The 25,432-nt window shown below is 30.5% G+C and overlaps 1 protein-coding gene across 1 annotated transcript in view; it reads left to right on the top strand.

Annotated features, from left to right (window-relative positions):
* Positions 1–2,415: 2,415 nt before the first annotated feature.
* Positions 2,416–25,432, top strand: part of SI (sucrase-isomaltase) — a 102,268-nt gene continuing 79,251 nt past the window's right edge. Inside the window, exons 1-12 of the mRNA XM_010358645.2 lie at positions 2,416–2,479; positions 4,919–5,036; positions 6,253–6,389; positions 11,676–11,793; positions 12,057–12,166; positions 13,445–13,596; positions 15,566–15,737; positions 17,446–17,545; positions 18,485–18,597; positions 20,878–21,003; positions 21,609–21,740; positions 21,831–21,950. Of these exons, the coding sequence (XP_010356947.2) occupies positions 4,919–5,036; positions 6,253–6,389; positions 11,676–11,793; positions 12,057–12,166; positions 13,445–13,596; positions 15,566–15,737; positions 17,446–17,545; positions 18,485–18,597; positions 20,878–21,003; positions 21,609–21,740; positions 21,831–21,950 (1,398 nt within the window). The 5' untranslated portion in view covers positions 2,416–2,479. The remainder of the gene's footprint in view (positions 2,480–4,918; positions 5,037–6,252; positions 6,390–11,675; positions 11,794–12,056; positions 12,167–13,444; positions 13,597–15,565; positions 15,738–17,445; positions 17,546–18,484; positions 18,598–20,877; positions 21,004–21,608; positions 21,741–21,830; positions 21,951–25,432) is intronic.

Genomic DNA, 25,432 nt, shown 5'->3' with positions numbered 1-25,432 from the left:
ATATGAAATAGAAGATATGCAAATTCAAAATCACACAAAATTTTTAACTGGAGAAAATAAAAAATGTTACTTAAAATATTTCTACATGTAAAGGAACGTGTAAAGGTTAACATGTAATTGAAACTTGACAGAGGTTTACCGTTTCAATTCAAAGATGTGGTAAGCTGGGAAGAATCTTTGCTCTCACTTTTAAAAGAAGAAATGAAAAGACAAGTTGTTACCCATTTCTCTTGAATCTATCAGATAACTAAAATTAAAAGGAAAACAACTGATCTGAAATATAAGATTTATCAATGTTGTTGCACAAATCAGTAGTTTATAACTTTTCATTGCTGACTAGTTTGCTATTGTATGGATATGCTGGAGTTTACAGACACTGTGGTTGTTTCCAGTTTGGGAAAATTATCAATAAAGCTGTTATACAAATTCATATACAAAATTTACAATCAGCTTATCTATATTTACTTCTTGGAGTTTTGATTTAGATTACATTTTATATGTAGATCTAATAGTGGCAAATTGGCAGCTTAATAATGAGTTTTGCAATCTATGAATATGGCATATCTCTCAATTTTTAAAATCTTTAAATTTTTCATCAACAGTTTTTGATGCTACTCTAATTAACAATCTAGTTATCTATCAACTTACATCTCTGTCTATATCTATATTTTAGTTTCATTTTCCAGTTGCTCCTTGCTGTTATTTAGGATCATGATTGACCTTTGTATGTTGACCTTCTATCCTGTGACCTTGCTTTGCTTGCCTATTGGTTCTAGGAGCTTTGGGTTGATTTAGTGAGATTTTATACATATAAGATAATGTGGCGTATGAATAGAGAGTAAATCCCTCAAAAGTTTTGTTATATTTTTCCTACTTAGATTATTCTAGACTGATTTTAAACTTATTGCTACATAACTGATTTTATATACTGAAATTTCTCCTTTATATAGCTACTGAGTCTTACCACAATCCATGCATAATTCTTTTTAGACTCATATTTAGTGTGTTTCAAAACCTAATTGCTCCACTTTATGCAAATGCATTATTTTAATATATATTTTGTTGAAAATATAGTGTCCAGATGATATGCAAAGCTTATACTCTAACAATTTCAGAGTCAAATTGAGGTCAATAATAATAAGCAATATTAGCTCATATAATTCTCTTAGTGATTTTATAGTTAGTATTTTTCCCACAATTTCTCAAGTAAACATAGTACAGTCAGCATTTATGTCCAAATTTCTTATATCAAATCCATTGCTTTTAAACATTATGCTAGCTTAAACCAGTAGCGTAATTAATTTTATAAATTTTACTATATGAAATGAGAGGGGTTTACGACAATATGATTTTTTTATAATTCAATGAGTGCTATGTATGATAAATAAATAGATAAATATGTTGATTTTATGTCTAAATTACTTATCTGTACACCTCTACTTTATGTTTTATACTTAAGGATTTGGTCACTTTTTCAACCTTAAGATCGAAGACAAGACACAGGGAATAATTTTTATTTAATAATTACTTTTTACAAAATATTACCTTCTAATTGTTATATCCTGCAAATTTTTTACAGATTCTGTCTTTCAAATGTTTCTACTTTCCAGTGAAGATCTAAATTGCACACAGTGAGACAAAATAGTTATTATAACAACATCCAAACATAAAAGACATATAATTTTGAAAAGAGAAAACAAAGAAAGAGATACTTCTTAATCCAGTCTGTCACAGATGGACATTTGAGTTGATTCCAAGTCTTTGCTATTGTGAATAGTGCCGCAATAAACACTCATAGGTGGGAACTGAACAATGAGATCACTTGGACTCGGGAAGGGGAACATCACACACTGGGGCCTATCATGGGGAGGGGGTAGGAGGGAGGGATTGCACTGGGGAGTTATACATGATATAAATGATGAATTGATGGGTGCTGACGAGTTGATGGGTGCAGCACACCAACATGGCATAAGTATACATATGTAACAAACCTGCACGTTATGCACATGTACCCTAGAACTTAAAGTATAAAAAAAAAAAAAAAAAAGAATAAGGAAATGATACTAGATGGTAACTCAAGTACACAGGAAGAAATTAGGAAAAAAAAAAAAAAAAAGAAGATGCATGAATAAAAGATGTTTCAGGTTCAAAAAAAAAAAAAAGAAAAGAAAGAGCTACTTCTATGTTCTTAAAATTCTAATAGTTCACAGCTTTGAGAAATCAAAGACTATCTGACAGTACAATTACTAATTAACTTATATTCCCAGAGAGAAAGATTTATGTAAACTATTTTCAGGGTTAAGGCTTTTAACAATTGCATGTTGAGCAGAAGATTATTAAACACTGATAGGCTGGTGAGGGTGCAATAAAACTTTATGAGTAGTTCAATATATACCTAAGCAACTTGCCTTGATCATTATTTTGGCAGCCTTATCCAAGTCTGGTACAACACAGCAAACAGAACAGGCTATGAAATAAGGTAAGTCTATGGCTCATTTTTTTTGTTATTTTTATGTTTTCAACTAATTATATTTTTTCTTAATTTGTGTTAGCAGTATTCCCATCTATCTGCACTAGGTTAAAATAGCAATATCATATATTTTAAGTTGCCGTTGAAAACATGCAGTACCTTGTATTAAACAGGAAAACACATGTCTAATTTGTTTTAAATACAGGATTTTTTTTTTTTTTTTTGGCCCAACTCTTCATTACAACTTTTGTAAGACTTAGGTGGAATCATAGCAACTTTTGTTTAATGACTCTATATGAAAGAAAATAAGTATTGATTAATATTTTGAAAAGTAGATGAATACTCTAATAAAGTATGCTTAAATATATTCTAAGAAAATCTATATAGAGTAGAATACTACATTTATAAAACATTTAATGTTTCCTACTTGACTTTTTAAAGATCATTCTTCAAGTTGTTATACAATATTGTTCATCTTCATGATAAATAGGCAGAGAAAGGGTATCAGTACATAGTTTCCAAGAAGAGTTGTTTAAAATTACTGTAATCCAAAATTACAGGGATCGTATTTTTATCACAGTAATTTTAAGCAATTGGTTTAAATTTTGTTTTGATTTTTCTAAACAAAGGAGAGTTTGACTCATGACAAAAATGCATTTTTTTAAGATTTCCCTTGTCAAAAAAGAAAACACAATTCTCATTACTGACTTGTTGGTAGCAAAGTAGGTTATCACTTCAAATGAGATTTACACTTATTTAAAGTTGAACACTAAGTTTAACTTTGTCAATTCTCAACATAATATCAAGCAGCTGGGCTTCATTTTTCAAACAGCTTTATATGTTACCTGTTGCTCTGTTTAGTTTACATTTGTTTTCTTTGAAGATTACTGATGCAGTAATAAGCTTACGTATCTGTAACAGAAAATTATATACTAAGAATGAATGCTAATTTGCAGATATTCATGTATAAGCTATAGTAAAAAATTAAGTTTTTGTTTACTTAGTATTAGTCTCTGACTACTTTTATAATTTTTGCTAACAAGAATGTAACAATCTAATTGAGGAAATTGACATATACGTAAATAATTGCAATGAACATTTCCTATGCTATGGTAAATGAAGAAAGGCTAGATTAACTGTGCCTCAGAGTAGTAAGGAACTCACCATGACATCTGAATTGAGAAAAATTTAGAATTCACCTAGAAGAGTGGATGGACAGGGATTGAAACTGAACAGCAGGTATGAAGGCAATGTGTTATCTGAAAATTATGCTGTGGTACTGGGGATAAAATGAAGGCATAGTTCTAAAAATTCTTTGAAGATAAAGTCAAATGGACTTACTGAATGATTGAATGTTGTAAAACCTATGGAAGAAGGAAAAAATAGATGTTTAGGTTGGGAAAACTGGGTACTTGAGTTGACACAGTTACAGAACAGGGACCATTGTGAGACCAAAAAAAAAAAAAAAAAAAAAAAATTGGTTTTAAACCCAGTAATTTATTAAAGCATTTATTGTAGAAATTCTAAGTTCTACTTTGGAATATGTCTTTGAATTAAGATTTATATTAAAATTGTGGAACACAGATAATCCATGGAAACCTGAGAACTAAGAAAAATAAGATATATGTGGTCAAAATTAAATTAAACAAATATGCTTTCAGATAATTATGGTAGAAGTGTTCTTTCCAGTCTACATTTGGGTATCTTCTATATGCTACCTCAAAAGTCTAATGCCATCTAATAATAAATATACATTTTTGATATGAGAGTTTTGTATATCTAATTTGCTTCTGTTTGATGGAGGAACTTAATGATAATTCAAAAGACTTTTAAACAGAGTAGGAACTCGCAAATATATACTGTTCTATCAAACATATGTATTTATGTTCGTTTTGACAATATCATTGTGGAAAGTAGTGTTGGAATTAGAGAGACGAGAGTTCAAGAAAAAAACTGAAGATTTTAACTTTGAAATATAACTTATTCTCTCTTAAGCTTAAAGTTCCTAATTCGTAAAATGTGAATAACTATTTCTTTCATAGAATTGTTGTGAGAATTGAGAAACAGTGCAAATGGAAGCCTTTGCCTAGCAAAATGCTCTAAATGAGAAGGCAACGCACACCTACTTGAATATATTTTTTCCATCTATATTTTCATCTCAGCGTACTACTACTATAATGCACATCAGTAATTCATTCTTTTTACTTTAAATTGCATGTATTGCTTACATTTTATATCAGGATAAGTTACAAGTTATTAAGTACATGCTTAATATATTATTAAGTGGGTGCTTAATTTAGGATGTTATGTAAGTGCTGTCTGCCACTCTGCATTGTACTTACTAAAAAAAAAAAAAAAAAAGAATGTATGTAATTTCATGAGAATTATTGGTGGTTTATTATAGTTATATATTTTACATTTTAAATACATATTATTTTCTGTTTTTAGATGGCAAGAAAGAAATTTAGTGGATTAGAAATCTCTCTGATTGCCCTCTTTGTCATAGTTACTATAATAGCTATTGCCCTAATTGTTGTTTTAGCAACTAAGACACCTGCTGTTGAAGGTAAGTAGTACATTAAAAGCATGTCTACATTATCGTGAAGTTAGGAGGAATTTACTCCACAATAGTTATAGGTTTTAAAAAATAATCTGTGTAAGACGAAACACTCATAGAAAAATCCAGGGTAAGTTACACAACTACTCCAACCTTTTGTATTCATTATATTCCAGTTATTTCAATGACGAGCTATTGTAATTAAGGAATCCATGTTCTTTGACATTAATTGCCTTCCCTAGCTACTTGACAAAGAGCAAAGAGGCAAAGGGATTATATCGTTAATGTAAGGTGGAATAATAGCTTACTGCCTGAGCATCATCTCATTAGTGGGAAAACCTGGGTTTTTGCTCCAGCCTTTGCACACTTGCAAAGGAAATGAGGATTTGAGCATATATTCTTTCTTCTGACTAGATTGTATTTTAAGGAGAGAGAGGTTGTATGAGAAAGGCAGTTAGAGGAAAGTTGAAAAAAGACTTGGATAGTTTAATTATCTTTTTCTGAATATTTTAATTCTAATTTAGAGTTGGTACATACGGAACGCTGAATCTCTTCATTATTCTCTCTTGAGCAAACCAGCCTTGTAAAGGATGTTACACATTATCTTCTAGACTATAGTTAGCGTTTCTTATTCCTGGTAGTCTTTTGTTTTGCCTACTTCCAGAAACTGAGAGCTTACTCCACTATGAAGCAATAGATTTTAATGATATCTCGTTGCTGGAATGTTATTTATATGGAGTTGGTATCTACCATTCTTTGTTATTCCAGCTTTCTCTACTCTACCTATCAAATTATTCCCTTGAAAGTACGTACTTTCACCTATTTTCCTCTTCTCTAATTTCTTCTCACCTTCTCTTTAGGCTTTTCGCAAATCATATTGCTCCATCTTGTTTCTTGAGCTGTAAAGTACAAATTGTAAATACAGTATGAATGTATATTTTGTTACGTTTTGAATCTACACCAAGTCCTTTTGTAAATATATTTTGTATTTCTGAAGAAAAAGTCAATAGGATTCTGCACTGTCAATTTTAAAAGTATGATTGGATCTTTTCCTTTTGATGACTAGTGCTTGAATTTGTGGGTCTTTTTTAAATGCAAAATTTATTTTAAAATTTTTATTTTATATGAATTCATGTATTATGTCAAAAAATACTTGTTACTTGAAAAATCTGAGAAAATTAATTTAATGTCATGTTTTATTTTATTGAGTTTTTTCCTCCGCCAGAAATTAGTGAATCTACTTCAACTCCAGCTATTACTCGTACGACTACGAATCCTTCTGATTCAGGAAAATGTCCAAATGTGTTAAATGATCCTGTCAATGTGAGAATAAACTGCATTCCAGAACAATTCCCAACAGAGGTCTGCAACAAAAGTCTTTACTATTTTTAATGATATATAAATTATTATATTAAGATAATTGTTCAATATAGGATCAATCTTATTTAATGAAGAGCTAGACATAAATTAGGCTGTATTTATCTTTTTATCATAGCTCTCTATTAAAAATGATAGATAATAGAAGTTACTGAGTTTGCTTTCCTTTATCTCTGCTCAATTTAAACTAACAAGTTAATATTCATCCATATTTAACAAGTTATTGTTAATTTTATACATCTTCATGAAATTCTATCATCTCAAATCTACTTCTTGAAGAAAGTATACCTTTGACAATATAGAACATTTAAGAGATGGTATGTATGTTCCAATAGAGTGTTTGTAATGATAGCATTAAGAAGTATCTGTGGAACATAAAATGATACTCATTTTATGAAAATTATTATTTGTTTTTAATTTAACAATTAGCAGTGAAGAAGAGAAAATGGATAAAATTAGCGGTAACCAATTGGATTCATGTAACCCGCGTTCAATCTTCCTTTTTTCCCCCACAAATCTGTGTGGGAATAAAGGTCTATGTGTGTGGGTGTATATGTACAGTCCTTCATGGGTATCCTCGGGGAATTGGTTCCAGGACTTCTGAGGATATCGAAATCTGCAGATGTTCAAATATCTTATTTAAAATGGCAGTATTTGCATCTAACTTATGCACGTTCTCCTGTATACTTTAAATCATCTGCAGAGTATTTATAAATCTAATACCATGTAAATGCTATGCAAATAATTGTTATACCGTATTGTTTTTTGTTTACATTATTTTTATTACCATGTTGGTATTTTTTGTTCCTTGAAATATTTTTGATTCACAGTTTGCTGTATCCACAGATGCAGAGGGCTGACTCTATGTACTGACAGTTTGCAAATATTTGCATTTGCAAATATGATATGCAATTATAAATTTCACTTTCTCCACTCCACTTTACCACACATAAATTAACTGAATAAACTATAAAATTTATTTTGTTCCTATTCTATCTTCCCTACATCATACTAAGCATATTATTTTCTAATTAATTTGCCACAAACAAATTTGAAAGACATGAGATTTTCCTTAGAGTAATACTATAAATAGTAGGTCCTATAGCTTACCCACTGATAGAATAGCTAAATAACATAGTATTTACTGTGATACACTGAGGAAAGTGGCCAGATATTCTCTTTACTTAACCTTCTTAGGTGGAGCTTGCAGTGGGCTGAGACTGAGTCACTGCACTCCAGCCTGGGCAACAGAGTGAGACTCCATCTGGAAAGAAAGAAAGAGAGAGAGAGAGAAAGAAAGAGAAAAAGAAGGAAAGAAAGAAGGAAAAAAAATGATTGAAGTTGAACATAGAATTCTATGAGGAACAATATGGGTTTTGAAGGTCTTATAGGGAAACAACATTTGAAAGTCAATGGTTTCTAGTTTTGTTGCCTACTATTAGTCTTTACTATCAACTTAAACAGATTGCTAGATTGCTGAGGAATGTTTTCAGTGTGAAATAAATTATATTTGTGAAGTAAACAAGTTAAACTTCAGCCAATAAATGACAACTTTACAGTTTTAAAAGTTGAACTTAGTATATCTCAAATGAATTTGAGTATTTTCTTGACATTTTTAACTAGGAAAGTGCAACTTAACAAAATGATTTTAAAGAGATTATCATTTAAGTGGTACCTTATTCATAAAGTTCTGGACTTATATGGAAGCTTAGAGTGTTGTTCAAGGCTAAATTAATACTCCCGTGTCACTTTGCTAGTTTACAGGCAAAACTGGAATTAGAATAGTAGTATGCAAAGTTCAATGTGAGCTCATGTTTCATGAACTCAGTAGTCACTGTTCTTTAACGAGCATGTCATAATTTTCTCTAAGTGGATGAATTTTCAAGGTTGTATTTTTCTATTATATGAAATGGATTTAAAAAGTAAATAATAAAGGAATGAAAAATGAAATCTACCTGAAATTAGAAAATGGGCCTACATATTTGCCTTTTTCTGCTTTAGGAGATGTTGCAATTTTCAAATATGATTTTTATTCAAACTTTGTCATTCAGGGTTTTTTTGTTGTTGCTGCTGTTGTTGTTATTTATAATTATGTATCTTTAATAATACTTTTCTTTAAATACCTTAAAGATTCTTTAAAATACTTCAAAAGTTAATTTTCCACCATCTTAAGTGATCAACTAAAGCAATAATTTTCATCTTAAATATATACACTTACTCTTTTAAATATAAGAAGCATTCTATCTGACTAAATATTATTTGTTCCAAATGTAGTGATAGAGATTGAAATTGGTTAAAGTAATGATTTTCGAAAAATTTCCTTAATTTAAAAAAAAGATTTATCTTGGATTTTCATATACATGAGGATAGATCATGATTGTTAAATATTTGAAAATAAGTTATATTAAACTTACTGTATAAATTATTGTATACTAGAAATGGCATGTTTATTGTATATTAGAAAGGGCATATTTACTTAGTGCACAATGATGAGAAAATATAGAATAATCAAATGGTTACCTCGGAAACAGCCATAATTCCATGCAAAGTGCATTAGCTCAGGCTGCCATAACAAAATTCCACAGAATAGGTAGCTTAAACAATAGCAATTATTTTCTCACAGTCTTGGAAGCTAGACATCCAAGACCAAGGTATCATCAATGTTGGTTTCTAGTGAGGCCTCTTTCTTGCTTGTAGACAGCTGCCTTCTCATTTTGTCCTCACAATGAGTATTTCCTCTTTGTGCAGAGAGAGAGGGGTCTTTGTTGTCTTTTCCTTCTCTTATAAGAACACCAGTCCCAATGAATTACGGACCCACCCTTATATTCTTATTTAAACTTAATTAATCTCTGAAAGGACCTATCTCCAAATACCTTCACATTGGGGGTTAGAGCTTCAACATATGAATTTTGGGGGCACAATACAGTGAATATACATATCTATGTATTGTATACAGATTATATGTTACTACATATAAAATTATTACATTTAATGTATATAATCACTTATAATTGTATATCACATAGATGAAATATGTTACAATATGATAAATTTATTATACTTTTATTTGCTAGAGTTTAACTGTGTCAAATGAAGCCAAAAGGAAAATAATTAGATGAGAAATTAAAAATAATGAGGAAAATGCCTGAAACCCTGAAAAATAGGAAGGACAACTAAACATAAATAACAAGTATCAAAATCTTCATAAGATAAACTAAAATTACCAATATTTTTAAAGCAACAACAGGGATATACATTTTTAATTAATATATTGGTGTGTATATGTAGTAGGTTAAATAATGTTTTCCAAAAATTCATATCTACTTGGAGTCGTGGAATATGACCTTATCTGGAAATACAGTTTTCCAGAAGCAATTAGTTAAGATGTAGTCGTAGTGAATTAAGTTGGGCCATGAGTTGAATGACTAATGTCCTTATAAGAGGAAGGAACCACACACAGAAACAGACAGGGAAGAAAGCCATGTGAAATGGAAGCAGAAATTGGAAAAATACATCTATAAACCAAGGAATGCCAAGGATTGCCAGGAGCCACTAGAAGCTAGAGAGAGACAAGGGAGAATTATTTTGTGAAGCCTTTGGAGGCAGCATGGCTCTGCTGAGACCTTGAGTTAGGACTTATAGTCTCCAGTACGGTAAGAGAGTAGATTTTTATTGCCTTAAGGCACCTTTTCCAAGGTTGTTATGAAAGACATAGGAAAATAATATGGTATATTTTCAGGAAATGAACGTAAGCCTGTTTTACTCTATACTTTTTAATTATTTAAATTGTGATTATAGTGTGCTTATTTCTTTCATTTTATTTTTTAAACTTAGCACCTTTATGTGTTTATATATGTATTTATGTAAATGTATTTAGACTTTTATATACAAATCTTTCGTAGAGACTGCTGTAAATAATATTTTTTTGTACAATTGTCTCTTTGTATTGCTAGGAGTATTTCTTCAGGTTAGACAACCGAAGATAAACTTGCCTGATCAAAAGTTGCACACACTTTAGACTCTAATAAGTAATTAGATCCAATTGTACCCCAGTTTGCAATATATATGTGTGTATGTGTGTTTGGGTATAAATATATAAATATATACCCAAACACACACATATATGTATATAAGGTGTTTAGAGAGATTTTATATTTAAATATATTATATATAATTTTATATGTATATAATAATATATATATTTATTTTACATAAAAATAAAAATATGTTTATTTTTATTTAATATAAATATATATTTTATATATAATATATACTTTAATATATAAATGAATATATAAAATCTATATTTTATATACAATAAATGTACATATATTTCATATGCTTAGCTATTTAAATATTATATAAAATATATAAATATATAGTATCTATACTATATATATTATATATATGTGTGTGTGTGTCTGTATCTGGTGCCATTTTAATTTGAGGATGAAATAGCAGAAAGGTTGGTGCACACTTTCAGCTGATTAAAATGGAGGCTTTTAAGAACTTATTTTCATGGAAAGTAAGCAAAGGGGAAAATCCTACAATTTTTCGAATTACAAAAGTGTGTCATACTATTAAATTTACATAGAAAGAAGACTTGTAATTACTGCTGTTCATGCATAGCATCAATATTTAGCTAAACTATTTATATATAAACATTTATAATTTTTCTTTCGCTTCACATAATATTTCATATGGATAATAAAATTACTGAGAATTCAGTATTTTGCTTTATTAATTGAATGCAATTGCAGCAACTACTTGTGATACTGGCACATAAACTAGTTAAGATAGCTTAATTAAATATTGAACTAGTAAGTAGGTAGAATTAAATCCCTTACACATTTTAAGTGGTTTTAAATTCAGGGCCATGTTTTCATCCTTCTAGTTTAAATTTCAGCTTGATACATAATTAGTACAAAATAAATATTTCAGTTCTTCCATATAAATACCATGACAACAGAATAAATTATAATTGTTTGGAGATCAGATACCTTTAAAATATGTGAGCTTACAAAAATTTGTATAGATACGTGATTTTAATAATCACATCTCAGGTCATAAATTTCTGACAGGGTGTAATTAATTCAATTTATTAAATGTATTTCTTCCAAGTAAAGGAAACAAAAGAGCAAATGCTATTTTACCATATTACACATTTGAAAAAATTAGATTATTTAAAAATATTCATTCATTGGAAAAATAGAGACTGGGACATCTGATAATGGTACTAATGATATAATTCCTTTTAAACTATTTTGTCAGGGAATTTGTGCACAGAGAGGCTGCTGCTGGAGGCCATGGAATGACTCTCTTATTCCTTGGTGCTTCTTCGTTGATAATCATGGTTATAATGCTCAAGAAACGACAACAACAAGTATTGGTAAGAAGTCCTCTATCGTGTTGACTCAATATGATACATTGTAAGTGAAGCAAAAATGTGTCTTAATTTTTTCTTTGGAAAAATACCTTAAATAGAATCAAATAAGAAATACGTTCCTGAGAATGTTCAAATTTCTTATTTTTGCATGATTGTAACAAATTTAAAAGGTACTCATCTGTGGTAAATACAGTAACATAAATATATTTAATAATTGTTAACATTATAAATCAAGTCACTCATGGCAGCTCTTTTTATTCTTTAAGGACTTGAAGCCAAATTAAACAGGATACCTTCACCTACACTATTTGGAAATGACATCAACAGTGTTCTCTTCACAACTCAAAATCAGACACCCAATCGTTTCCGGTTCAAGGTTCGGTTTTTAAGGTTTTCAAAGAAGATTTAATACTAAAAGACATTTGATGGGCTGGGAGCCGTGGCTCATGCCTGTAATCCCAGCACTTTGGGAAGCCGAGGCAGGCGAATCACGAGGTCAGGAGATGGAGCCTATCCTGGCTAACGCGGTGAAACACTGTCTCTATTAAAAATACAAAAAATTAGCCGGGCGTTGTGGTGGGCGCCTGTCGTCCCAGCTACTGGGAAGGCTGAGGCAAGAGAATGACAAGAATCCGGGAGGTGGCGCTTGCAGTGAGACATTTGATGAACACACCTTTCTTCCTACAAATACATTTTCTCTCTTGAGAAATATTTATTCCAAGGGGAAGGATTAATTAAACTGCACTTCTCTCAGATTGTTTACGCAAATATAATGTACAAATAATAATAGTGTGCTCTGCACTTATTTTTGGGGGACTTACATAATATCATTCATGCAAAATATTTAGCTCAGTGCCTTGAAGAAAATAAACGTTCTCAAGAAACATTTAAATTTTTTTATAATTTAAACTACAGTCTATGATAGAAGATTAATCTAAAATTAATTTGAGAAAAGTGTTAGTGTTTTATACATGCAACATAATACTTTCATTGATTATAAATTTTATTCATGGTTTTAAAAAGTACGATTCTTCCTTTTTTTTTAGAATGTAGTTTACTAGTATAAAAATTTGGAAGTAAAAACAGCACCAAATTATTTGTACATCACCTTTTTAGCAATAATTTCACGGAAACCAAATTTTTCTTTTTCTCAGTGATTCAATTTTATTTCAGTACTTCTTTTTAGTTTCTCTAAAATTTTTTAAACAAAATTTCTTATCTTTATGGATAAGATTCTTATCTTTATTACAGTTATATAAGGACCCAAACATTGAAAAGCATTGTGAATGATTAACTTCACAAAGGTCTAGTATTTAGTGTCTTGATTTACTAGTATACAGTGATTGATTACTAGTATTCAGTAATCAATATTTGGTAATACTGTCATTTTTATATCAGTCAATTAAAATCTGTACTTAATTTTATACATAATACTTAATAACCGGCTAAATCTATGTATTTCTTTAATATTTATACACTTTGTGCATAGCCACTCAAAAATGTTAAAATTAAGGTTCTGAATAGATTTAATACTCTTCTATGAAACTAATCACCATGTTATTTCTAGTTTAGAACTTGCATTTAATAGTTCAGAAATGGAATATTAAATAAAAGTCTAGAATCAAGTAATGCTAACTTGCTTAAATCTTTCCAGATTACTGATCCAAATAATAGAAGATATGAAGTTCCTCATCAGTACGTAAAAGAGTTTACTGGACCCACAGTTTCTGATACACTGTATGATGTTAAGGTTACCCAAAACCCATTTAGCATTCAAGTTTTTAGGAAAAGCAATGCTAAAATTTTGTAAGTATATTATTTTACAATTATATGAGTTTATTCTGTTATTATAGAATTGGAAAGTCTTAATTTCAAGACATTTTCTCTAGAAATAAATTTCCTCCCAAAAGAGGGTAGGTGGATAGGTTTATAAAGATTACAGTGATAAAGGAGTTTGGTTTCTTGTGGATGAAAGATGCTGGAACATAAATCAGAATCTACAAATAAAGGTTGAACAAAGATGAAGGTGGAGAGCTTCACTAATGCAACTCTAGTCTTGCATATATTTGTACATACATAGAATAGCTCTTGTGTCTTTCCCCCTATATTTATCACATTTTGTTGCCAGTTTGTAGAATCAGACAGTTACTATTCAAAGATGAAAGAGGAGTTAGTTCCCATATTAATATTAAAATAGTTTATATATATGTAGAATCCAATATAGACTGAACACCTTCATTATGATTGTATGAGGTGTGTAGGTGCAAGAGATTTAGTAATTTCCTATGAATGGTTTCAAGATAAATGCCATTGTATCACCAAGAATTGCTAATAAAGCAATTGTCAAGATTAAATCTCAGCAATTACTCTTACTAAATGTATTTTAGTACTTTTGTTAATGACTTTGTGTTAAATCATAAAAATATTAAATGCCATGTGAAATAAGCCAGGCACAGAAAGACAAATACTGTATGATCTCCCTTATAAGTGGAATCTAAAACATATTGAAATCATAGAAGCGGAAAGCAGAATTATGGTTTCCAGAGGCTGGGAGTGTAAGAGAATGGGGAGATGTTGATCAAATGATTAGACAGAAACAACATGTTTTTGAGACCAGTCAACATGGTGACTATAGTTAATAGTAAAATAATAATTTAATGTATCTTGCAAAAGTACTAAGAGACTACTATAAATTCTAAATATTTGCAGTAAAAAGTATGTAGGGTGATGGATACGTTAATTAGTTTTATCATCAAATCATGTGTATCAAAACATCACATTGTATCCCATTAACACAGATCTCCCTCAGTATCCATGGAGACTGCTTTCAGGACAACCCCCGCTCCCCCACTGAGTATACCAAAATCCATGGATGCTCAAATTCCTTATATAAAATTGTGTAGTATTTGCATATAACCTACGCACATCTTCTTGTATACTTAAATCATTTCTAAATTACTTATGATAATGAATGCAATGTGTATTATATGTAAATAATTGTTATACTATATTGTTTAGTGAAGAATGATAATAAAAAAATGTCTGTATATATTTAGTATAGATACATCATTCTTTCCCCCCCACCTCAAATAATTTCCATCCCTTGTTGTTTGAATCCATGAATTCAGAACTCACAGATATGGAGGGCTGACTGTATATACAATGACTAATTGTGAATAAAAATAAAAGCATACAAATCTTAAACGTCATTTAGCATTTCTTGTAGTACCTATTTCACCTGCATAAAACATTAAACTTTTTTAGGGTAAAAATGCTTTCAAGCTTAATTTTTTAGTGTGGAAGCCAGTAAAATACTGTATTTTAAAATCTGGTACCTAGAGCAAGCAGAATTGGATTTGAAACTTGGCTCTCCTGCCTACCAGTTTGTGGTCCCTAAAAACATCAGTTAATTATCCCAGTTTGTGTCATCTGTGAAATGTGATTGATAATGGTAGTTATGCTTTAAACTTGTGATGAAAAGTAAAGAAGAAATGGATGTGAAAGATATTGGCAAAAATTGTGTCGATGCAGTGAACAAATATTTTTTATGGGGTAATTTGTGTGTTTCTAAGAAGTGACCAAACTAACCAGCGGTGTGTTTAAAATGAAATATTCTGGATAATGTTAGCATAAACCTGTATCTGGTAGAACATTTATATATATATATATATATATATATATATATATATATATATATATATATATATATATATGTATGTATATATATATATAATCATATATATACACATGATTATTTATTTCTTTTATGGTGCAGGTTTGACACCACCATTGGTCCCTTAGTGTACTCTGACCAGTACTTACAGATCTCAACCCGTCTTCCAAGTGATTACATTTATGGTATTGGGGAACAGGTTCATAAGAGATTTCGTCATGATTTATACTGGAAAACATGGCCAATTTTTACTCGAGATCAACTTCCTGGTGATGTAAGAAACTATTTTTCTTGTTATAAATGTAATCATTATAGTGCAGCAGATGATAATCTTAGCATATTTGTAAACATCATTTATTTTAACTGATCAACTAAACTATTTGAATGTCACTGATACCAATACAGAAGCTTGTTTAGCTTGAGAGTGACAATTGATAGGTTTTAAACGGACTCAGTGACTAACAGATTTTGTGAAGTTTTTCACAGGATTTCCAGTTTATAAATGGTTTATTTTGACTTTCATGATCATATTTTATGATTCCTTTTCAACTCACCCTTCTACTTATATCCATCAATGGCTAGCCATTGCACTAGAATAATTCCAAACACTGTTTTACATGTCTTCATATAATATAATGTCTGCCTAGCTACCAGATACTATCTCATGCATCTCTGTCCTTCTTATTGTTCTATAATATATGATCATTTTTCATAACTTCAAATCTTTGCACAGTTTGTTTTTTTTTTTTTTCTGATAAGTACAGAAAACTAATGTTCTTCATCACTCATGTAATATATCATTCAGCTCTCAACCGAAATTTGGTCTTGTAAGAACTCCCAAACTCTCCAATAAGGACTTAGTCTTTATCTTTATACTTGACTTAGTATAATAATCATATTAGTGCGTTACTCCTGTATGTGTTTGTTTCTATGTTTGTTGCTCAAAATGTGAGATTTTGGAGAGCAAACATCATACCTTTAAAAAATATTTTTGATTCATGATTGACTTGGGTCAAATGTTTGTCAGTTATTTCTTTTTAATTGGCAATGCTGTTTCTATATCAAAAATAAGCCAATGAGTAGTTGTTTTAAAGAGTTTCATTTGGTACAGAATTTCTAATGAATTTTACTAATTTCTATTTACAGCAGAGTGAGAATAATTAATTAACACCAGAGTGAGAATGTCAGAGCTGATTTCCATACATTCTTTCCTTTAAAAATCCATATCCACTTAGTCAGGAAGTCTTTTTCCTTTCACCTTATCAGTGTATTTCCAGTTTGTCTCTATCATGTCAACTCCTCATCAGCTCTCAAGAAACAGACTACTAAATTTTTATGAGGGTACATATCATTTTGGAAGCTCCTGCAGTACCTTGGGCATACATGAGGCCTAATTGATAAACATGCCATTACCTTATCATGACTAAGTAATTATTTTTATTTTTTATTTCATTTATTTATTTTTGAGATGGAGTCTAGCTCTGTCACCTAGGCTGGAACGCAGTGGTGTGATCTGGACTCACTGCAATCTCTGCCTCTTGGGTTCAAGCGATTCTCCTGCCTGAGCCTCCCGAGTAGCTGGGATTACAGGTGCATGTCGCCATGCCCAGCTAATTTTTCGCATTTTTAGTAGAGGCGACGTTTCGCTATGTTAGCCGGGATGGTCTTGATCTCCTGACCTCGAGATCCTCCCACCTGGGCATATGTTATTAAAATTAATGTAATTATAATAAAACAGGACAGTTAAGTAATATATTAATAGTATATGTTATATATTTTATACATTACTATATTAATAATGAAAAGTTTGAAGTTTTGTTTTACCTATAATGTTTCATTGGTATGTATAGTGAAGACAATTAGTATAGAAACATGGGAAATAAATTATAGTAACAAATTAATTCATGAAGAGCATATAAAATATATAATCTTTTTGTTTTAAATATATTTGAAAATTTTATTTTCAAATTCTTGACTTATAGAATAATAATAATTTATATGGCCATCAAACATTCTTTATGTGTATTGAAGATACATCTGGAAAGTCATTTGGTGTTTTCTTAATGAATAGCAATGCAATGGGTAAGAATAATTTATTTGATAATATATTTATAGATTTCACTTGAAATGTTTTAAGTGCTCTATTTCAATCATGCATATTGTATGTCAGAGCAAACTCTATTATAGTTAATATTAACATATGAAATTGTTATAAGTAGATTTTGAAATTAAAGAGAAAATCAATTTTTGCATACGGGAGAGTACGCTATGTTGTGGCATTCAGGCACTTTATTTTCCTTTCAGAGGATTACCGAAACATATCCATGCCAATGGGTATTTTCATTCCCTCAATCTCATTTGTCTAGATAAGTAAACATGCCACTACAAATGAAAATTAAAAAGATGTCTATGGAAATAGAAGAGTAAATTTTTTAGTTCATCATAATTCATATAATGTAGTATTTTAGTTTTTAATATTATGAGTATAATATCTATTTAATAGGTGAATTGATGATAATAAGAAATTGAAGAAATTAATCACATTTCAGCAAGATCAGTTTATTACATGGTTATCCAGTCAGTTACTGTGTCTTATATTTAGAAAAGTTAAATTAAAACTTTTGACACTTTGTCCTTTAGAAGTTAATATGTGATAATATGACCTTTCAGAGAATCTTCAATTTAAATGACTAATTAAAAACGCAGTTTTAGAGAAACATCTTTTGGTGGTCAGAGAACTAATCCTTTGCAACCAACCCTTTGCAACGCAATATCCAGGGGGAGCTTTTGCCACCATCTGTGAAAGAAAATAGCTGGGACATTTTATTATAAGCCTCAGACATGTTGGCGTTTTACTTTTTCCCTATGTTATTCCTGCATTCAATATTTCATTATTTCTTAATTATTTCAAAATATTGTAAAATAATGTAGTTAATACAAATTAATTTAAATGGAATTTGCAATTAATTGCTATAAGCCCTTTCACGATTTACATATAAGTTTCCCAATTTTATTTTGTAGAGATTTTTATCCAGCCTACTCCAATAGTAACATATAGAGTTACTGGTGGCATTCTGGATTTTTACATCTTTCTAGGGGATACACCGGAACAAGTAGTTCAACAGTATCAACAGGTGTGTTTCAGGTCTATTTTATAAAATTTTTTCTGCATACTTTTATTTCATCTAACATGACCACATATTTAGATGACTTTATTTTACACATTAGGGGCCTCTTAGCTAAATGTTTTTGAAAATCTTAACATATTTAAGATGCAGCTGGGTGGTTTTAGTTTTTCACCTATACAATGAACTCTATATATACTCAAGTTTCTATGTTTCTGAATTGAAAATTTCTTACTTCTAGGCAGCTGAGTTCAAGAACTGGATTTCATTGAGATGTTGAATATTAAATATTTACTTATTCATGACTTTATATGATGGAGTAAAGCAAAAGGAACGATCTTATTTAACACTGAGAGTAGGAAATAAATGTATAGGTCATATATTCTTTTGGTCAAAACCCTAGAGGTAACTGAGTTGGGGGAAGACCGATGAATCTAACTAGAAATTCATAGTAGGTAAACTCCAGGAAAATTGACTCCTATCCTGGGGCCTTCAGAGGGTTGAGTTTGAAACCTAGTCTAAAACTTTACATCTCAAGTCACTATCTAGGCAACTCTTATTTATATATTAAGTAACATCTTGTATACCGGAGCTCAATATGGGCTTTAGAGAGCTGGGGAATCCAGGACCTACACTGAAGATGATTCTAAAACTTTCACGTAATTTCTCTCTTCTAACTGTTGATATATATGATTCCTGGTGTTATAATGGAAAAGAAAATTATTTTCATTGGTATAAGATTTTAAGATTATGCCTATTTTAAAAATCTTATTTTCTTGATATATCTTTTGACATAAAATTCCCATATGCAAAAATGTTCTCAAAGGATGATTACTATTAAAAACTTTTAAAATTATGATCCAAAAATCTGAAATGAGAGTAGCTAGGGTTTTTTGCTGTTTAATCATTTACAATGTGTAATCATTCCCAAATTTATGTTTATAAATGTAAAATTTAGAAAAGAAACACACAACATTTACAGTCTCTCTAATATAAAATCATAATTATAGTTCTGGGCTGGTCTACATATAGACTGTGTGTGTGGTTATCACATGAACAAGAGGGAGAAACACTACTCTTTGACATGTCAACTGTCAAACATCAGCTGGCATAGTTATCTCCCACATGTTGAGTAAAGTCGGCAGAATGTCAAACTATTTCAAAAAAAGTATTGTTACATATATGTTGATTCTTCACATATATATGAGAAGAAATTTATGTCAGCATGTATGTTGATTCTTCACACATATATAAAAAGAAATTTCAATCACATGTCTAAATCTTTAATTTTATGGGACATATGGTGTTTAGGAGTATGGTATAAAAAATACTAATTCTTGAAAGCTTTATTTGATATCAGGTTTATCTGATACCAAGTTTGAAATAGGTTTAGTATTTCATTTGAATAGAAAACAATAACACAACATGAGTAATTAATTTCTTGATTGTTACCTAGAAACCATGGATCCTATACATATATAAAAATATATATATATATGTCTAAACCAAAGAAAAATTTTTATGTCAAGTATGATTGTGCATCACGTATAACCTAATACTCATTTTTTAGTGGAAAAAAATAACACCAGTTACATCCAAATTTCCATGTGCAAAATTATATCATCCATTGTAACGTGACACTGATATTCTCTTGCACTGAGCTTGCTTGGGCCACTATAGAAATAGGAAGAGATGGCAATCCATTTGTCCCCAGGAGGAAGAAATGAAGCTGTGGTGCCGCATGTGAATAAGAAAGAGTCTACGCAATAACTGGGTGGGAGGACTGCAGAACATATATTTTATTAACATTTTTGCAAACCAGGAGATAGATAAGTACCAAAATGTAGGTAAACAGAAATTCTGTAGTTTCAAACATCTTTTCTGTTTTTCTTATATGGTGACTTGTAATAGAAAGTAGGATTGTGGTGGAAAATTTTCCCTTTTATCTTATCATTTATTTGTTGTTTTTCTTGTATTCTCTTATTTAACTTTCTACAATAGATGAAACATATCTCGGCAAATGCTCCTTTTTGGTATCCTGCACTTTCTAATTTTTAAACACAAACTAAAACATGAAGTACAAGACTTGAACTTGTTAAAAATTTCATAACACATTCAAATAGAATAGGAAATTGTTTAGAATCCAGGTAACATTAATTGTTTGTTTAAATTATATAAAGTTAAAAGAATATTAGAGATATAAGAAAATAAAAGGCACATTAACCTTGGTTATTAATGTTAACTATATTTTTTTCTACTCAAACTTATTATATTCTCATTTACTTTAAGCTTGTTGGACTACCAGCAATGCCAGCATATTGGAGTCTTGGATTCCAACTAAGTCGCTGGAATTATAAATCACTAGATGTAGTGAAAGAAGTGGTAAGGAGAAACCGAGAAGCTGGCATACCATTTGTAAGTAGAAGGAAGGGTTCGTGGGAATATATAACTTGAGTTAAATATTGTCACATAATAATAGCTATAGGAAATTGTCACGAATATCTACTATATGCATTATATAATATAATTACAAGGCTACCTTTTAATTGTAAAGTATATTTCATCTCATATGTAATGACCTTGCCTCCTGAAAGTACAAATATATGCTTTTGAAGAACCGATTGTTAGTTATACTAGAACAGAATACATATTCCACTGTGAACAAAATCATTTTTAGTTTTAAAAGTAGACCTTAATTTTAGAGTCTATATATTTTCAAAAAATGCTGAAATGTATAAGTTTTTGATTTTTGTGCATTGAAATCTACATATATAAAAACAATGCATATCTAGTCATTATCACTGAAAAATATGAATAATCACTTAATGCTTTTGTACTTAATAATTAGAAAAGCCAGTTTTACGAACAATACAATTGCTTCTTTAGTGAAATGAAAAGGATGGACGTTCATTTATTTTTTAAAGATTATGTTTATAACACACATTCATTGGAGTTAAAGATTGACCTGATTGAGAGCTCTTTCAGTACTATGTATTGAAGTACAATCTTCTAACTTTCAGGATACACAGGTCACTGATATTGACTACATGGAAGACAAGAAAGACTTTACTTATGATCAAGTTGCATTTAACGGACTCCCTCAATTTGTGCAAGATTTACATAACCATGGGCAAAAATATGTCATCATCTTGGTAATAACCAATTATACATTAATACATTTTTAGTGTCTACACATGTGTAAGTTAATAGATTTTTGCATAGTTTCTTCTTTCTATTATTAGGATCCTGCAATTTCCATAGGTCGACGTGCCAATGGAACAACATATGCATCCTATGAGAGGGGAAACGCACAACATGTGTGGATAAATGAGTCAGATGGAAGTACACCAATTATTGGAGAGGTAAAATATATTTATTAAAATTGTGTCGCTCAAATTTTCTTCTCGGAAACGATGAAGTTTCTGTGGATGTGCATGTGTGTGTGTGTGTGTGCGCACGCGCGTGTGTGTGTATGTCTGCTTTCAGGTCTGAATTTTGTATTTTAATTGTGGAGAAAAACATTAGACAAAGAAAATAATCCAAGAATTTATAAAACAGTTCTTATAAGAAGTCATGCAAAATGTAAAGATATACCAGATAAATTTCTCCATGGTTTGATCTTAGTAGATTGTATGTGTTTAGGAATTTATGCATTTCTTCTAGGTTTTCCAATTTATTGGCATATAGCTTCTCATAGTAGCCTCTAAAAATTACTTGCATTTCTGTGTTATCTGTTGTAATGTGTCCTTTTCAATCACTGATTTTATTTATTTGGGCCTTGCTTTTTTTCTTAGTCTAGCTAAAGGTTATTTGATTTTGTTTATATTTTCAAAAAAAAAACAACTTTTTATTTTGTTCCTCTTTTGTACTTTTTTTTTTTTTTTCAATTTCATGTATTTCTTCTCCGATCATTATTTTTTCTTTTCTTCTACTACTTTTGGGTTAGGTTTGCTCTTGATTTGCTAGTTCTTTAAGACATATGATTAGGTTGTTTATTTAAAGTTTTTCAACTTTTTAAATGTAGGTACTTACTGCTATAATTTTTCCCCTTAGTATTGCTTTCATTTTATCCCATATATTTCAGTACATTGTGTTTCCATTATCAGCTGTTTTAAAACATTTGTAAATTTTTTTCCTAAATTTATTCATTGACCCAATGGTTATTCAGGAGCATATTGTTTAATTTTCATGTTTTTATGTAGCTTCCAAAGTTATTCTTGTTATTTATTTTTAATTTTATTCCATTGTGGTGGAAGAAAATACTTGATATGATTTCAGTTTAAAAAAAATTGAGAAAAATTCCTGTGCTTAAGAGAAGAATGTCTGTAGCCATTGGATACAATATTCTATAAAAATCTATCAGGTCCATTTAATTTATAATAAAGATTAAAGACAGTGTTTCTTTGTTGGTTTTCTGTCTGTCTGAATGATCTGTACAATGCTGAACATGGGGTGTCAAAGTCTGCAGCCCTATTTCATTGAGTTCTGTTTATCTATTTGGTTATTTGTTTTATACATCTGGGTGCTCCAGTGTTTGATGCATATATATACACACATATATATGTAATGCATACATATATATGTGTGCTATATGTGTGATATATATACATTCCTTGCTGAATTGATCCTGTTATTATATAATTATGCTCTTTTTCTCTTAACATTTTTTGTCTGAAAATCTATTTTGTCTGATATCAGTATAGCTATTCATGCTCTTTTACGGTTTCATTTGCATGGAATATCTCTTTTCATTTCTTTATTTTCAGTCTGTGCATCTTTATAGGTGAAGTGTGTTTATTGTGAGCAATAGATCATTAGATCTTGTTTCTAATCCATTCAGCTGCTCTATATCTTTTTATTGGAGATTTAGTTCATTGACATTCATTGTTATCATTGATAAGTAAAGGCTTACTCCTGCTATTTTTACATGTTTTCTGGTTGTTTTATGATTGTCTCTATCTTCTTTCCTTTCTTCTGTCTTCCTTTTAGTGAAAGTAATTTTATTAGGTGGTGTGTTTTAATTTCTTACTTTCTATTTTCTGTGTGTGTGTTGTAGTTATTTTGATCTGAAGTTACCAGGATGCTTGCAAATAATATCTTACAACTCACTATTTTAAGCTGATGACACCTTAACACTGATTGCATAAACAAACTGACATACAAGCAGAGAGAAAACCAATAAAATCTTTACACTTTAACTTCCTCCTCCTGCTTTTTAAACTTTTAGTTTCCATTTATATTTTATTATACTGTCTGTCTTGAAAGATTGTAGTTATTTTTTATAAATATGACTTTTAATCTTTTTATTCAAAATACAAGTAATTTATATACCACAAATGTATTGTTTTAATATTCTGTGTTTTCTGTGTACTTACTATTCACGGTCAGTTTTGTACCATAATTTCTTTTTGGTCCTTAACATCCTTTTTTTTTTTTTTCCCCCCATTCTCCTGGCTCAGCCTCCAGAGTAGCTGGGACTACAGGCGCCCGCCACCACGCCCGGCTAATTTTTTTTTTTTTTTTTGTATTTTTAGTAGAGACGGGGTTTCATTGTGTTAGCCAGGATGGTCTGGATCTCCTGACCTCGTGATCCGCCCGCCTTGGCCTCCCAAAATGCTGAGATTACAGGCGTGTACCACCGCGCCCGGCCTTAACGTTCTTTTCTTTCAGACTAAAAGAATTCTCTTTAGCATATCTTATAGGGTTTGTCTTGCGTTGATGAAATCCCTCAGCTTTTGCTTGAGAAAGGCTATATTTCTTTTCCATGTTTGAAGGATATTTTCACTGGATATTTACAAAATATATATACTCTGCTAAAAGTATATATTTTTTTTCCTACAGCATTTTAAATATGTCATTCAACTCTCTCCTGGACTGTAAAGTTACACTGAAAAGTCTGCTGCCAGATATATTGGAGCTCCTTTGTAGGTTATTTGTCTCTTTTATCCTGCTGCTTTTTGCATTCTTTATCCTTGACTTTTGGGAATTTAATTATTAAATGTCTTGAGGTAGTCTCTTTTGGGTTAAATCTTCTTGGTGTTCTGTATCTTTCTTGTATTCCAATATTGATATCTTTCTCTAAGTTTGGGATGTTTCCTATCATTTTCTCTGTTAATATACTTTCTACCTCTCTCTCTCTACTTCCTCTTTAAGGCCAATAACTCAGATTTGCACTTTTGATCCTATTTTCTACATCTTGTAGCCATGTTTCATTGTTCTTTATTCTTTTGTTCTTTTGTCTTCTCTGTGTATTTTCAAATAGCTTGTCTTTGAGCTCACTAATTCTTTCTTCTGCTTGATCAATTCTACTACTAAATCTACTACTGCTTGATCAATTCTACTACTAAAATTCTACTACTAAAAGACTGATGCATTCTTCAGTATATCCATGGCAATTTTCAGCTTGAGTTTCTGCTTGATTCTTTTAAATTATTTTAATCTTTTCATTAAATTTATCTGATAGAACCCTGAACTCCTCCATGTTATCCTGGATTTCACTGAATTTCCCCAAAACAGCATTTAAAATTTTCTGTCTGAAAGTTGACATATCTCTGTCCCTCCAGGATTGGTCTCTGGTACCTTATTTAGTTCATTTTGTGAGTTCATGTTTTCCTGGATGGTCTTGATGCTTGTGGATGTTTGTCATTGTTTGGGCATTGAAGAGTTAGGTATTTATTGTAGTCTTCACAGTGCAGGCTTGTTTTTGCCCATCCTTATTGATAGGCTTGTATTCTAAGGGACTTGGGTTTTGTGATCTAAGTCTTTGTTAACTGCAGCTGTATCTGCTTTAGGAGGCACCTAAAGCCCAATAATGCCATGACTCTTGCACACTCATAGTCTATGG

The sequence above is a fragment of the Rhinopithecus roxellana genome, chromosome 1 (genome assembly GCF_007565055.1).
Source record: "Rhinopithecus roxellana isolate Shanxi Qingling chromosome 1, ASM756505v1, whole genome shotgun sequence".
Taxonomy (NCBI): domain Eukaryota; kingdom Metazoa; phylum Chordata; class Mammalia; order Primates; family Cercopithecidae; genus Rhinopithecus; species Rhinopithecus roxellana.
The sequence above is the reverse complement of the archived record's forward strand: the minus strand, read 5'-3'. Positions and strand labels throughout refer to the sequence as shown.